This window comes from Halichoerus grypus, chromosome 3 (genome assembly GCF_964656455.1).
Source record: "Halichoerus grypus chromosome 3, mHalGry1.hap1.1, whole genome shotgun sequence".
In the NCBI taxonomy this organism is placed as follows: domain Eukaryota; kingdom Metazoa; phylum Chordata; class Mammalia; order Carnivora; family Phocidae; genus Halichoerus; species Halichoerus grypus.
The window spans coordinates 71,328,729-71,345,567 of NC_135714.1; the positions used below are offsets into that span (position 1 = coordinate 71,328,729).

Consider the following 16,839-nt stretch of genomic DNA (forward strand, 5'->3'; position numbering starts at 1 on the left):
TGTATTTTTCTAGAATCTGATAAGAAGTTTTCTTTCTTTAGGATGGGCTGGTATTTACTTTTGGTGCTGGAAAATATGGGCAACTCGGTCACAGTTCCACACAGAATGAATTAAGACCCCGTTTGGTGACTGAGCTCGCTGGGAATAGGGTGACCCAGATAGCATGTGGAAGGTAAGTTGTAATGTGTCCGTGAAAATTGATGAAATCAATACCATAAATTTAGATAGGTGGTTTAATAAAACTCCCATCAGTTTTTTTTTTTTTTTTTTAAAGATTTTTATTTATTTATTTGACAGAGAGAGACACAGCGAGAGAGGGAACATAAGCAGGGGGAGTGGGGGAGGGAGAAGCAGGCTTCCCGCCGAGCAGGGAGCCCGATGTGGGACTTGATCCCAGGATCCTGGGATCATGACCTGAGCTGAAGGCAGACGCTTAACAACTGAGCCACCTAGGCGCCCTCCCATCAGTTTTTTTGATTGAGGTAAAAGTATCAAACATTTTCACATGGATGAAGATGCTTAATTTACATTATTAGATAATAATCTTTATTTTAGTATATGTATTTGTTTTCATTGGCTTTTTTTTTTTAAGATTTTATTTGAGAGAGGGTACACAAGTGGGGGGAGACAGGCAGAGGGAGAGGGAGAAGCAGGCTCCCCACTGAGCAGGGAGCCCGATGCGGGGTCGATCCCAGGACTCTGAGATCATGACCTGAGCTGAAGGCAGATGCTTAACCGACGGAGCCACCCTGGTGCCCCTTCATTGGCTTTTTAAAAAAAATATTTATTTAAATAATCTCTATACCCATCGTGGGGCTAGAACTCCCGAGATCAAGAGTTGCATGCTCCTCAGACTAAGCCAGGCAAGCATGCCCTGCATTGGTTTTTTTTTTTTTAATGGGAAAATTTATTCACTTTCTGTTGCCCCTTTAGTGAAAAAGCTTTGTAACTGTTCAAACACACTTTAACCTTTAAGAAAAATACGTCATTTATTTGGGAAAAAATAAACATGAATCACAAAGGATTATTCATTGATGTAATGACTTTCTCACAACCCCTCAGACGCCAACATGCTGTTACTATAATTCTTTCAGAGTGATCACAGTAGAGGATAAGACAAAGTCAGTGGTGGTTTGAGTAGAATATTCTGATAAGTTTGATTTTTCACAGCCTTTTTTTTTTTTTTTAAATAAAAGTAGAAAAACTTGCTCAAACTCCTTGGCTTACTTAGTTATTCCTTGAACATCATTCAGTCCATTTCTCACCAGTGGGATTTTGGGTTGTGGTGAGGTTAAGAAATCTTTTCAATCAGATACTCTTCTTTTGGGCAATTCTTCCTTATTAAACACAAGCAAATTCAGGCTCTTATCTGAATATTGGGTTCATGTGTTTGTTTACCAAAATCGTTGTGTAAAAAATTCGTGTATGTACTTTTCAGTCTATAGACCTATTCTTTTATGATCCTGGAGTAAAATTACATAAATGGATTTTATTAAAGTAGACCAGATTATTGGGATGGTATGATTCTCTGCATTCAAGGGAACATTACCACCACCTTGGATTTTTAACATTCTTTTAAGTAGCATGTATTAGAAGAGGAGTCTCACGTAAGAGATAGCTTAATACACACCAGGGCAGTTCCCCTACTAACAGGAGAATTCACTGGAAAGACGCTCAGAACTCACTGAAAACTGTTAAAGTCAGATTCCCATTTATTATAAGAAATGGATACAAATTAGAACCAGTCAAAGGAAGTGATGTATAGGACAGAGTCTAGGAGGAGTCCAAACAAGGAGCTCCCGCTGTCCAGTCCCCTTGGAATCATGGATGGGATGGTATTACCTCCTCCCAGCCCAGAACATGGCAATGTGTAGAGTATTGCCATTCAGGGAAGCACACCCAAGTCCAGAGTTAATTGGGGTTTCATTGCTTAGTCCTGATTGATTGGATCATTGCCCCTGGCAGTGAACTGTACATCCAGCCTCTCCCTCCCAGTAGGTTGGGCTTCCATGTAGCCAGAGGGGCCCTTCCTGAGCCACCTGGGTCAAATGTAGGTGTGATCTCAGGAGCTTGCCATGAATAACAAAGACACTCCTATCACCTGGGAAATTCTAAGGGCTTAGAGGTTACCTCCCAGGAACTGAGGACAAAGGCAAATTCTTTACTTAATGCATTCTAGAATGGGAGAGGCCATGGAGCCAATCAGTAAGGGAATCATTATGGGTAAGGTCTTTGGGAAATAGAGGGAGCTCAGAAGAGATCACCTAATTCCATTTTAGGAATTAGTTTCACTCACTGGGTAACCTAATTTCAGCAGTTTACCGTGTTGCTGCATACTCTCTTCATTGTAGATAATTGAGAATTGACCATATGTGCTTTTATTTAATAGGCGGCACACACTTGCCTATGTTTCTGATTTGGGGAAAGTCTTTTCTTTTGGTTCTGGAAAAGAAGGACAACTGGGAAACGGTGGAACACATAATCAGCTGATACCACTTCCCATGAAATTGCCATCAAATGAAGAACTCAAATTTGGTAAATTTTGTAGGAGCACAGGATTTGGCATAAATACCACTGTCAAGAAACTGATTTTTCTAAGTGTGTAATGTGACAAGGAAAAAAAATGTATGACTAAGAAGGGAGCTTTTTCTAAACATTGGTTTCATTTTTTTACTTGTAAAGAACTTAAAATATTCAGTATAATTAATGAAGTCAAAATAACCATTAGTGTTCTCTTACCCCTTCAGATTAAGATTAATGTGGACCTAAAATGATAGAACATAAAATAGATGATATGGATTCAGAGGTATATGCCACAGGAGACCTATTAATTCCGTGGTGATTGGTTTTCACCTGGTAACTGACTCACAATCACCTCAGCCCCCGGGAATGATGAGCAACTGATCGATGCCAGGCACTGTAACTGTGCTTAGCCCTTACGTGTGTTATCTCACCTGTCCTTTAACAGTTCGGGGAGATGTGTGCTCTCAGGCTCATTTTACTGGAGGGCACAGAAACTTGGAGGGTGAAAGGTTAGCCAGTTCTTACAGCCAGTCAGTGGTTTGGCTAGATTTGAACTGTGGCCTGAGCCACACACAGCTCCGAAACACTCTGCTATTGAAACTGTCTCGGAGTACTTTGGTTACATGCTTCTGAAACCTTAGTTGGTGACCCAAGGTACCAGAATTCTCTTAAGTTCTTCTGGGAAAATGAACAGTAGGGTTATTTCTTTGAGCAGTTCATATATTTGATTTCTTACAACCACTTAGATTTTTGAAGTACTTATTTACATTCTTTATAGCCAGTAGTTACTGGTTAAATCTTGAGTTGTAGAATATGGCTTTTGGTAATGAGAGCTGAATTAAACCAGGGATCAGCTAACTAATCAAATACTGGTTTGACTATTTTATATATAAGCATTTACATTAATTATGTATGTCAGACTGATGTCACCTGTCAACCTTGTCTATCGCCTGTGTTTGCCAGCTAGACTTTACTCTGAAGGAAATGTATATTTCTCCTTCATGGGTGGGAAATGTGTTGAGTCTTTGTGTATCATAAAGAGAAAAGGACTAAGTTTAAGAAGAATCTGAAATGATTTAAATTGAGTGTGCATGTTTGTGCCAGTCACTTTCTGCACTCTTACTTTCTATGTCTCCCTTTCAGAAAGCCGTACTTCAGAAAAGGAGTTAATATTGATTGCTGGAGGGAATCAAAGCATTTTGCTCTGGATGGGAAAAAAGGTAAAAATAGATCTCTAGATGTTTTATAACTTGGTATTTTAAGCAAACTGAAGGGTTTCAGGATCCAAGTGTGGTGAATTCCAGAATCATTTAGTTCCTAAGCTGACCTTTAGGGAATAAATATGGATCCTTTATTGTCAAAAATACATAAGTATTGACTCAAAGAAATCAACAGATTTGTCTCTGGTAAGTGTCAAATCAGATTTCCTTAGATCTTTCCTTTGCCCTGCCAATGGTATTAGGTTGGTATCCTAGCAAGCCATCAGGTTGACATTCTAATATGATTTTGCTGGCCAGTACTAAAAAAGACCCCAGGTTCACAGGCCTGTGAATCATGAGTTCATAACCTCCTCACCCTACTTTGCTGAGGCAAACCAAGTTCTGCCCACTCCTACACAAAGGATCTTCCCCTTGAGGCTGCTCATTTTAATCTGATTATATGTGTAGGAAGTGCTGAGTGTTGGAGCACTCAGAGAAATTTACCTTGGATTTAAGCCCCTTGGACAAGAAATTGACGACTAGGCAAACAAATGATCGATTACATCTTGGTGAAATCTTACTTCAGGATTTCCCACAGCTATATTATCCTCTTTAAAAATCAGTATTGGGGCGCATGGGTGGCTCAGTCGTTAAGTGTCTGCCTTCGGCTCGGGTCATGATCCCAGGGTCCTGGGATCGAGCCCTGCAAAAAAAAAAAATCAGTATTACCCTGTATCCTTAGAATGTGCCTAAAAGTTGGACACCTATTTCTGTGGTGTCTAAATTGCTGTGTTTTACTTGCTTGTTTATGTACAGAATCCCTATGTTAATCTGAGGAGGAAAATTCCTACACTGAATGAAGGGACCATAAAGAGGTGGATTGCTGACGTGGGGACTAAACAGTGGCAAAATACAAAAAGGTACAGCCCCTGTGTTTCTCTCCTCATAGAGTTCTGTAAAGTAGCCTTTCCCCCCTGACTGGTTCTGCACAGTAAGAGATGGGAGGTTTTGTGGTCCACCATGGTCCCTCAGCCAGAGGTCTTCAGAGAAACCGAACCGATAGATAGGGGTGTGTGTATGTGTGTGTCTGTGTGTGTGTGTAGACAGATTTATTTTTAAGGGTGTGTGTGTATATAGACAGATTTATTTTTAAGGAGTTGGCTTACGCAGTTGTAGGAACTGACTGTGTGTGTGTGTGTGTGTGTGTGTGTGTATGTATGTATAGACAGACTTATTGTTAAGGCGTTGGCTTACGCAGTTGTAGGAACTGACAAGTGCTAAATAGGTAATGCAGGCCAGCAGGCTGGAGACCCAGGGGAGAGTTAGTATTGCAGCTTGAGTGAGAAGGCAGTCGAGGCAGAATTCTCCATGCCTGGGAACCTTTTTCTCTTCGGCCCTCCACGATTGGATGAGGCACACCCACATTATGGAGGGTGATCTGCTTTACTCAGAGTCTGTTGATTTGAATGTGAATCTCCTCTAAAAAATATCTTCACGGCAACATCTGGATTGGTGTTTGACCAGATATTTGGGTACCATAGCCTAGTCGGGTTGACACATTAAAATTAAACATCACAGCTAACATGTAAGCTCCTTGAGGTCAGCTTTCTTTACTGGAGGACCTCTCTGGATCTCTGATATGTTTGCATATATTGTGACTGTTCTGAGTAGGAGATACAACCTATATCATTTCCCAACACTCTTTGACCTTAGAACCACTTGTCTGTGGACCTCCTCTTCACAGCTGAACAGTGTGGGCAGTCTTGGCTTAAAACGATACAACTCCTACCATCTTTAAAGATTATACTTAACTTTTACAAACGTTTCCTTTTAGAGCTACTTTTAGATATGGTTTCCTAATTGCGAAAAGTAGTTGTATAAAATAGCTGCATCACTATCTGCATGGTCGATCGGATCTGTGCTGGTGACTGCACTCACCTTGCTGGGTGCTGCCTAATGTGTGGAACTGTCAAAACACTGTGTCGTACTCCTGAAGCCTAGATGACATTCTCCATCAACTGTACTTCAATAATTTAAAAAAAACTACTGGTGCTATTACTTCCAAGTTGGAACTGAGCCTACTCTCCTCACTCCCATCCTCCCATTTAATTTCTGGTAATTTTTTTCTGTCGCGCTTAAGTGGAACAAAAATAAATCGGGCTTGGAGAGCTGGGTGGGATGGGAATGTCTTATTTATTCAAGGACATACCCTAGGTCCGTCCTTCTCCTCTTTCCCTGTGGCTTCTCTGAGTACACACCTTTTTATTACTCACATCTGCCACTGAAATTTTGAGATTGGGAAAATGGAATAGACTTTTAGATGCCCAAGGCAGAATGCAAACAAATCAGAGACAGAAAAGTTTGAAGGACGGTTAGGAGATGTTTTATTTATCATATCTCATGCCATAAAAAGGCATACAGTATGATTTGTTTTAACCACCATCTTATTCCTAATACAGGGAAATCAGAGAGATATTTTCCTCTCCTGCTTGTCTGACTGGAAGTTTTTTAAGGGAAAGGTAATATTTATAATATATTTATAAAGTTAAAGATCCTGTTAAAAATACTGTGTACAGCATGGTGACTATAGTTAATGGATTATATATTTGAAAGTTGCTAAGAGAGTAGATCTTGAACGTATTCATTATAAAAAAAAATTGGGGGGCATCTGGGTAGCTCAGTGGTTAACCGTCTGCCTTTGGCTCAGGTCATGGTCCCAGGGTGCTGGGATTGAGCCCCGCATCGGGCTCCCTGCTCAGTGGGGAGTCTGCTTCTCCCTCCCCTTGCTCTTGTGCTCGTGCTCTCTCTCTCTCTCTCTCTCTCTCTCTCTCCCTCCCTCTCAAATAAATCTTTATAAAAAGGAAAAAAATTTTTAACTATGTGGTGATGGATGTCAACTAGACTAATTGGTAATTATTTTGCAATATATATACATACGTCAATTCATTATGTTATACACACCTGAAACTAATATAATGTTATACGTCGATTGTATTTCAATAAAATGAAAGATTGTAAAGAAAATGGCATGAGGGTAAAATAATTCGCTCTGTGTTTGTCTTTTTAAAAATTAACTTTTTAAAAAATTTTTATTTCTGTTCTAGAGAGAGCACGCACACGTGTGCGGGGTGGGAGGCAAGAGGGAGAGGGAAAGAGAGAATCTCAAGCAGACTCCCCACTGAGCATGGATCCCGACATGGGGCTCGATCTCACAACCCTGAGATCATGACCTCAGAAATCAAAGGTTGGACACCTAACTGACTGAGCCTCCCAGGCACCCCTAAAAATTAACTTTTTGTAATGAAAGCAAATACATGCGCACTGTAGAAAATGTCAAAAATAAAGACCTGTGACCAAAAAAAAAAAAATGAAAATCACCCATAATCCACCACTTAAGAGGAATAGCTTTTGTGTATATATCTTTTTTTGTGATTTTTTTTTTCTAAAAATGTGATTATGTTATTTTATATATTACTTTATACTTAATGTACTTGTCCATTTCCTATTTTATTCAGTTCATATTATTCAGTAGTTTTCTTTAATGTCATTGTAATGGCTGCATGGTATTCCATGGGAAGGACATACCTTAATTAATTTACAATTTACTGTTACAAGGTGTTAAGGTTTCTTTGAATTTTTAAATATGAAAGAACGACTTTGCACCTCTTTTTCTAAATATTTATATATTTATCTTAAGAATGTTTTCTCTTTCGAGACACTAAATATTTGTATTATTTTACAATGTGTCTATTTCTAAGACATTGAACATAAATATGTTAAGAATAAATAATTCACAAGATACTTAAATACTTCATTAGTAATTTTTTTTTAAAGATTTTATTTGAGAGAGAGAGAGAAGGCATGAGCCAGAAAGAGAGGGAGAAGCAGGCTCCCCATTGAGCAGGGACCTCAACGTGGGGGCCTGATCCCAGGATGCTGGGATCATGACCTGAGCTGAAGGCGGACGCTTAACTGACTGAGCCACCCAGGCGCCCCTCATTAGTAATTTTCTGTTGCAACACTAAGAATTTACTGCTCTGAAGCCCCCTCATCTTTTTTGAAAGGTTTATTTATTTATTTATTAGAGAGGGAGAGCCAGCATGAGTGGGAGGGGCAGAGGGAGCGGGAGAGAGAATCTTAAGCAGGCTCCATGCTGAGTGTGGAGCCCGAGGTGGGGCTCAATCACGTATGTATGACCTGAGCCAAAACCGAGTCGGATGCTTAACTGACTATGCCACCCAGGCGTCCCTGAAGTCCCCTTTTTTGATCCTGACTTTCAGTTCACGTAACTGGGAGAAATGGTCATTTTTTCCAGAAATGGGGAAAAACCTTTTTTTGTGTGTGTGTGTGTGGCTGTTTTTGTAAAATAAATATTTAAGATAACATAATATCTGAGTTAAACTTGGATAGTATATATATTGTTAATGCGGTCTTGATATTTTTTAGCCTTTTAGAAATAATCATAAGTGGTCAACTACATTTCAATTGAATTTATATTTAGCCAAGTTATCTTTATTGTAAAGTTGAGGGAAAAAGGAATTTTCTTGAAATGAAATAAGGTTTAGAAGAAACGCTTCATCTGGATAAATAATCTGATAAAATACTTAATTTTGAAGTGTCTTGTTCCATTTACTTATCCATCTACTTTTAAATTTATCTTCCTTCTATAGAAAAGCTGCAGAAACAATGCTTATTCACTTGGACTTAAATAAAGCAAGAAACGCTTTTAAAGAGTTAACCCAGAAGGACTGGATTGCTAACACGGTGGTATTCTTTAAATTCTTATTTAGAAAAAGAAAATACATAAAACATTTTTTTGTAAGAATTCAGAATTTGAGAAGAAATACTTTGAGGAGAGTCTGAGACTGTAGCACATCCAGATTCGGTGAAATTCAGGTAGCATTCGGAAGTTGGCCCCCTTGCGGCGAAATGGTTGCTCTGGTAATCACATAGATGACAAATAGTCTAAATGGTTCATCTGTGCACACACACACGCACCTATAAACAGATGCATACACTCTCTAGAGGGAATTTTGTCAACTCATGGCTATAAGATTGAAGGATTTCTTGAGATTGGTACACTAGAATACGAACAACATGTTATTTACAATTATTTTAAACGTAAGTGTAGAAATGAGAACACTTTTTGGTATGAACATCCCCCTTACCTGGGACTACCTGGATTCTTTTTCTCTGTTTTGTTCTATTGCACTTCCTTTCTATAGGTCCTAGAATGTTCTCTGGGGGATTGTTGCTTCTTTGTTGCACTACTGTTATTATTGTCTTTAGTTTCCCACTTCGCCAAATGCTCCGAACATGTTTCCTTTATTAGGTTAGCCTTTCTTGATGTAGCCTTTATTAATTTATTTCTCTGTTCTCTTATACTGGTTGATCTAGGGGTAGTATTTTTTATGTTCTCTCAATCTGTTTCTTTCCTGGTCTCACTCTCATTCCTTTTCTCTCTCTCTCTCTTTCACTTCTCTCTCTCTGGGCCCCTCTCCCTTCTTTTCTCCCCTCCCCTCCCCTCCACTCTGCTCTCTTCTCCTCTCCCCTCCCCCCTTCTTCCTCCCTGTGCCCCCTTCCCCCTCTCTCCATTCCCTTCTCCCTCCCTCTCCCCCTTCTCCTGCTCATTTGCTCTTGGCCTCTGTTTCTGTACCTCTCGTTCTCTTTCTCTCTCAGTCTCCCTGTCATCTCTCCCTCCTTCCTCTCCTGCTTCACCTGTTCTCCTGCTGTATCCTCCAAAACCAGCATTCTCTGTCCGAGCTGCAGGGTCTCTTTACACACACTCCTTTCTCTTGAGGGAAGATGAAAAGTTTAATTCTGTTAACCTTGGCAGAACCATGGCCCTATTAGAGGTCTGAGGTAAAATGGATCCCCAGTTACGTACCTTTATCAGGACTCTGCAGCATTTAGTAGGAAGATCACCACTTCTGCATCTGTGGAGGGAAGAATTTGGGCCAATTCCTCACTAGAGCTAATTATACCTTGGTTGTGCCAGAACAATATTGTATGATATGCAGTCGACGTAATCGTAGAGCAGTCTTACGTTATTTCAGACCAGAGAGTTGGCTCAGAAGACCTGTAATGTTTCTGTTCTGAGGTTTCTGTGACACAGATTCACAGACTTTTGCAGTTCATTTCTTCACTCAGCAGACACTTGAATGCTTGCTCTGTGTAGGGCACTGTGGTGCGGACTCCTGGTGAAAATGAAAGAGACATGCTCCCTGTCTTATAAAACAGTTAGGGACACAGACACAAACATGCAGGTATTAGTGGGAAGACTGGGTGTGTTTTACATTCCACTGTCTTCCCTAATGCCTCACTTAGAACCTAGTTAGTAAATAATAAATATTTCTGGATGAATGAATTCAGTCATCACTAGGGCAGTGGATGTTCATCTCTACTTAGAGTACTCAAAACAAGGTCCCCAGAGGAAGTACGAGTTTACCATGTGCCTACCTCAGAAAGGTCATTCCTGGCAGTCAGGGAAGTACACTGAGGCACAAGTGTGTGGAACAAGATGGCTGAAGTGAGAGGATCACAGAGTTCTGCAGGGTTGGGGGGAGGTTGGGAGGTTTGGTGATGTGGCAGCTGATGAGCACCGAGGTAGGAGGGGTGTGTGATACCGAGAGGTGTTAAAATAGAGTAGTTGGGTATGTGCACTCCAAAGACTGAACCATGTAGTAGGAGCCTGGCATAGTGTTTTGATATAAAAGTAGATAATTATAAGAATTTGTACATTTAGAGATCTCATTTAGCTCATATCATAATTTAATAGTTAAGTTTGGGCTTTGGAGTCAGAAAGATCCAGAAGAGGTTCCCACTTAGTTCTGTGCCCTTGAGCAGATATAGATTTCCTATCTATAAAATGGGGTTAATAATACCATATATGTTCTTAAAGAACTACAAGGATTAAATGACCTAATTAACATATGTAAATCACTTAGCTTAATATCTGACAAATGAGTATTCTATAGCTTCTCACTGGGTTTTGAAACAAATTATTTCTGTTACCTGGGCACATCTAACATAAACATTCAGAATTGCATTTGAATTTTTCTTGAACACTTGCATTCTGAATTGGGGAAATGGTAAACGGAGATTGGAAGGATTAAAAGCTTGAGTTTGTAGTGGAGAGAGTTTGTGATGAGGCAGGTGGTCCTGTGAGGAAGCCATGTTGGTTTATGTTGCTGGAGTTACTGCTTTTTGTTTTTGTGGGGTTATTAATTACATGTTACTTTTTGGGGTTCTTACACGTTCTTTTTCTTTAAAGATAATGAGGTGTGATAGTGGAATGAGTGGGTAGAATGTAGTATTTATTATTGGGAGGGCTGCCTGTTCTGAATTCCTCGTTCATTCAGTATAACTCTTAGATGATTTCTTCTCCACCTCCTTCATGCTTCACAGCAATTAAATGGGATAACGCTTGTCACGTATCTGCACCTCAGGTAGTTGGGATGCTATGTGAGATTGGATGTAAACATGGGTTTTAGGACTGAATGATTATTCCAGTTTCTTGGTGGAATGAAACTCCAGGTTCTAGATTTTATTTTTTTACAAGTTGCATCCAGTTCTTGCTGTGTTTTGAGTGTCTTTTTTTCCCTGATCCTTTTTGACCACAGATAACCACATGTCTCAGGGATAATCTGCTCAAAAACCTTCCATTTCATTCTCCACACCAAGAAGCTTTAGAGATTTTCTTCCTTCTCCCTGAATGTCCCATGATGCATGATTATAACAACTGGGAGAGCCTGGTGGTTCCGTTTGCGGAGGCTGTTTGTGCCATGAGTAACCAATCTTTAGGGGTTCTGGGTAAGACTGATGATTTACATTTGAAAATACTCCAACCACCCTCTCAGTGGAAACGCATCCCTGGTAAAGTTAGAGCAAAACTTAAGTAATTGTAAATATGTTCCTGTTTTTTTTTTAGTTCATATTTTTAGTATATTGTAAAGGTGCTGTAGTAATTACTGTAGTCATCCAAAATAGATTGTTTTACCACCTTTTTAGAGTTCTTGTAATGGTACGTGTGTGGTTTGGTCATGAGGTCCTTTGTTCTCAACTTTTCATTATGAAAAATGTCATACATAGAAGTTGAAGGAACAGTACATGAAGATCCATATACCCTCTACCTTAGAGCCAACGACTGTTAACCTCTTGCCATGTGTGCTTCCCTCTTTATGAGATTACCTTTTATTTTTGCTGAAGTACTTAAAAGTAAGTTGAAAACATCATGACATTTCATCCATACTATTTCAGCATACATCTCTTAAGAATATGAGATCCTATGTTGCCACATCATTATCATACCTAATAAAATTAGTCCATATTTCCATAATATCCAGGCCATATTCAAATTTCTGCACTTGTCCCATTTTACAGCCTTTTTTTTTTTTTTGTTAAGAGTCTAGGTCAGTTGTCCTGTAGATGGAGATGTAGAACACCCTACATCTAAATCTGTCTGATTATTTCCACTTTTCCCTGTATTACGAGTACACTTGAAGTACCTTTCCCTGTATTTCAAGTACACTGGAAGTCAGGTCTAGGGGCTTGAGTAGATTTTAATGAGGTTTTTGACACAAGCAGCATATTCAGCCCAAGGAAGTCCATTTTTTCTAATGTTTTATTAAATCTAGGTAAGTGATGAAAAGCTAGTTTAAAGCATTTTTTGGTTTTTTACAATGCTGAGAGGTGCTTGTGTTTTTTTTTTTTTTTCTTCTTTTCAGTAAACTCTAGGACCGACATGGGGCTTGAACTCATGACCCTGAGATTAAGAGTTACGTGCTCTATATACCCAGCCAGACAGCCCCAGAGTTGTTTTCTTTAAAGTAGGCTCCACGCCTAATGTGGGGCTTGAACTCAAAACCGTGAGATTGAGTTGCATGCTCTACCGACTGAGTCAGCCAGGCGCCCTGAGCGGTGTTTTTTTAAGAGTTAAAAACTCATGCTGGGAGTGAGAAAAGAAAGTTGTGCAATTGTGATTAATTCTTAAATTGGTTTTTAAAACAGCATGCTATTTTATCTGGGAAAAAAAAAAAAGTGACTCATCTTGTCGGGATTTTCCCCACAAATTAATTAGATTAAGTTTGTGGTTTTGTTACTGTCAAGGGATTTTTCTCAAGGACATAAAATTCGTAAACTTTTATTACAGTTGTATTTACTAAAAAGTTTATCACAGATGTGTTTTTTGTAACTCTGATACATACGAGAAATGACATGCCAACAGTGACTTACCTTTGTATCCCTCAGAGGAGTACTGGGCGTCTCTGCAGGAACCCGCGTTCATCAGGCTGGTCCAGATGTTTAAAAGAGCCATCACTGCTCAGCTGCACTACTGGACCGAAAGCTCTGAGAACAACTACCACGTTAAGGCTCTCCTAGAAATACTGAAAAAGCTGCATAGGGTAAGGGCTCTTTCAGACACTCAATGGATTTTTATTTTGCTGTCAAAAGTCCCTTGGTTTCAACTGGCCTGAATCTTAAGCAGACTCAGGAAACACATGTATATTGCTATTTTTAAATTTTTGTTTTCTGTGAATTAAGTCATGCATATCAAGGAGTGTATGTACTTATCTGTGTGCAGTTTGAAGAAAAGTAATGAGACAGACAGTAGTGTAACTACTGCCCATGTTATTAACAAGGACACCGTTGCAGGACTTTAGAAATGCCTGTGTATCTCACACCCCCTCACCTGCAGATAGCCATGATCCTGGATTTGGGGCTAACCATTCCCTTTGCTGTTTTAGGATTATATGTATTTCTAGAGGCCGTGTTGCTTAATTTTGCTGTTTTTGAAATCTATATGAATGGAATACGTGCTTGTTGTGTAACATTTTGTTTTATAGATTCATCCAGATTAATATTTATGGCTGTATTTCATTCATTTTCATTTCTGTATTATAGTCCATAGTGTGAATCTTCCCATAATCATCCATTCCGGTATTGAGATGGATATATGTGCTGCTTGCAGTTCTTTTGGGGAGGAGGTGTTCTTCTTTGAGAAAACATACTGCTGTAAATATTTTTGTACATACCTCTTGGCATGCGTGTGTTAAGAGTTGGCTTTTAGTTTCCATACCTAGTTCTGGCATTGATAGCCTGTAGGATATGCGTGTGTTCTTCATTGGTAGTGATAAACTGCCTTCCAGAATGCTTGGACTAATTTCAGTCCTCTCCAGGAGATGATGAGAATCCCTGCTACTCCAAGTCTAACTTTAAAATTTGGAAAATGTTTTCAGTATTAAATGATACCAAATTATGATTTTAATTCCGTTTCCCTGGTTCTGATACATGAGAACATGTTGTCATATTTATAATTGCAGTACTTGTTTCCTCTTCTGTAAAATGTCTGACTTTTGTTCAGTTTAAATGTATCGTTTGACTTTTTTTTTTTTTAACTGAGTATAGGAGTTCTTTTTATTTTGTAAATGCGTTCTTTGTCAGTTATGTGTGTTGCAGATATCGTATCCCAGTTTGTTGTTTGTCTGTTCACTTTGTGGTGGTTTGTTTTGTTTTTTTGATGAACCCACGTTCTTAGTTTTAATACAAATAAATCTCCTCCTTTATAGTTCTTACTCTCTGGGTCTTGTTTTAAGCTTTGTTTTTTCTTCACGTTTTTAAGTTAATCACCCTAAGTCAGGAGGCAGCGGGGTTTCCGTTGGAGCCACAACCACTGCACTCTGAGCTCATAGCATGAAAGCTGCTGGAGGCAGTACAAAAATGAATGGGTGAGGCTGCGTTCCACCAAGACTTGGGCCTGAAGGCTGCCCTAGATTGACTGGTAACAGGGATGATAGCTGGGGCCAGAAGAAGAGTACAAACAGAGGCCCATCTACCTATGTCTAATATTTAGAAGGTTAGAAATCTAGATAATAAACTGTGGAATAAATTTACTCTAAAGTAAAATATACCCTACCCACCCATCTTGACAAATAAACCTTCCTAATGACAGGGGAGGCCAGATTTGAATTTAGAAATCTCAGACTCTTTACAGAGTTTTGCATGAGAGGTGGAGGCTCAGACAGAGGCCTCCCCAAGTCCTCTGCCTTCTTTTCCTACCTTGGTTTTGTCCCACATTTGGGGTATCATGGACCCCTATGTGGACACCTCAGCCCATCTGTCTGCATTCCATCCCTGCCTCCACAGCAGCCACACCGTAGCCATCTCTAGAGCCTAGGGATGTGCTCAGCTCTAATACAGTCCACTCTCCAGAGACCACGCAGGGGAAGAGGCCTGCGCATGTGGTCAGGTCCCATTGGCCCCGCAGGCTCCTTACTTTTACTTTTTTGAGAAGGGGATTGCCTGGATTCCGGAAGGCCAGGGCAAGGACCAAGAAATAAATCATAGACCTGGATCAGAGGCCACTTTTTTTTTTTTTTTTAAGATTTTATTTATTTGACAGACACAGTGAGAGAGGGAACACAAGCAGAGGGAGTGGGAGAGGGAGAAGCAGGCTCTCCGCCAAGCAGGGAGCCCGATGTGGGGCTCGATCCCCGGGCCCCGGGATCATGACCTGAGCTGAAGGCAGATGCTTAACGACTGAGCCACCCAGGCGCCCCAGCAGAGGCCACTCTTAACCCAGGTCTAAAGGGAGTATTGATTTTTAGCTTTGCCTTTTACAATTTGGTGTTTAATCCAGTTGGACATTTATTTTAAATTAATTTTTGTTATTTTCCATATGAAAACAATTATCTAGCACCACTTACTGAAATTCTGTCTCTTCCCTAATGATAGGCAATGCAAACAAAAAAATCTTACTGGAAATTTGATTGGAGTTGCATTGAGTCTGTATTTCACTTTGGGGAGAATTGACATCTTTACTATTGTTAATCTTCGTGGTGTCTATTTTTTCCACTTATTAGGTAGTCTTTAAAGTCTTGCAATAAAATTTTGTTATTTTACTGTGGAAGTCTAGGCTATGTTTAGTTAAATCTATTCCACCATACTTAATTTTTTTTAGATTTTGTAGATGGTAAATTTTAAAAATTATATTATCTCTCGTTTGTAGGAATGCATTTATATATTTGCATTTATTATATATATACATATATATTATAATTTCCACATTATATCTAATAACTTACCTGTAGATTATTTTGTATTTCCTATGCAGCTAATCATATCTTTGAAAAAAAAAAATGTTTTTTTTTTCACATTTTACTACTTTCCTTTGCTGTGTTGCACTGGTTAAACCTTCCTGTACAATGTTGAATAGAAGTGTTGGCAATAGTAGGTTCCTTATTTTGTTTGTGATTTTATTTATTTATTTTTAAAGATTTTATTTTATTATGAAGTAATCTCTACACCCAATGTGGGGCTTGAACTCAAAACCCCGGGATCAAGAATCGCGTGGTCTGCAGACTGAGCCAGCCAGGTGCCCCTTGTTTGTGATTTTATTTTATTTTTTTTATTTTTTAAACTTTTTTTTTTTTTTTTTTTAAAGATTTTATTTATTCATTTGAGACAGAGATACAGAGAGAGAGCGAGAGCATGAGCAGGGGAGAGGCAGAGGGAGAGGGAGAAGCAGGCTCCCCACCGAGCCAGGAGCCAGACGTGGGGCTCGATCCCAGGACCCTGGGATCATGACCTGAGCCGAAGGCAGACGCTTAACCATCTGAGCCACCCAGGCGCCCCTTGTTTGTGATTTTAAAGGAAAAATTGGATATCACTATTAAATAGGATATTTACTGTGGGGTTTTTGAAAATAACCCTTATAGGTAAAGGATGTTCCTAAATCATTAAACATTTTAAGTCCACACAAATATTGACTCCCTCCTTTCCTACTGAAATTCCAGTTATTTATATGTCTGACTTTCTCACTCTGTCTTCCATGTCTCTTAATGTTTCTGTCCTATTTTCCATCTCTCTGTGTGATTGCATCCCATTCTGGATGACTTCTTCAGCCATATCTTTCTGTCCATGAAATCTATTTTTAGTGATTTCTGTTTGCTAATAAAACTGCCCTTTGAGTTTTTATTCCAAGTATTATGTTTTCCACTTCCAAAAGTTCCCATTGTTTCTTTGAAATTTTTTTTCTTGGTCATTATTTAGGATATCTTCATCTTTTATTTTCAAGCTTCCCTTTTGCTTATTTAAATCTATATGCATTATACCTCTG

At 39.3% G+C, this 16,839-nt stretch overlaps 1 protein-coding gene and 1 long non-coding RNA gene across 4 annotated transcripts in view; one reads left to right on the top strand and one right to left on the bottom strand.

Annotated features, from left to right (window-relative positions):
• HERC5 (HECT and RLD domain containing E3 ubiquitin protein ligase 5) overlaps positions 1-16,839 on the top strand; it is a 42,470-nt gene that overhangs the window by 9,576 nt on the left and 16,055 nt on the right. For all 3 annotated transcript variants that reach the window (XM_036122720.2, XM_078068947.1, XM_078068948.1), the window contains exons 6-13: positions 42-172; positions 2,390-2,535; positions 3,667-3,743; positions 4,539-4,642; positions 6,182-6,241; positions 8,393-8,486; positions 11,345-11,534; positions 12,972-13,126. In XM_036122720.2, the coding sequence (XP_035978613.1) occupies positions 42-172; positions 2,390-2,535; positions 3,667-3,743; positions 4,539-4,642; positions 6,182-6,241; positions 8,393-8,486; positions 11,345-11,534; positions 12,972-13,126 (957 nt within the window). The remainder of the gene's footprint in view (positions 1-41; positions 173-2,389; positions 2,536-3,666; positions 3,744-4,538; positions 4,643-6,181; positions 6,242-8,392; positions 8,487-11,344; positions 11,535-12,971; positions 13,127-16,839) is intronic.
• LOC144381362 (uncharacterized) lies at positions 9,341-13,070 on the bottom strand. Its single transcript, XR_013446409.1, has 3 exons — positions 12,957-13,070; positions 9,769-9,919; positions 9,341-9,658 (listed from the first exon to the last, which is right to left on the bottom strand). It is a non-coding gene; the product is annotated as an uncharacterized LOC144381362 (long non-coding RNA).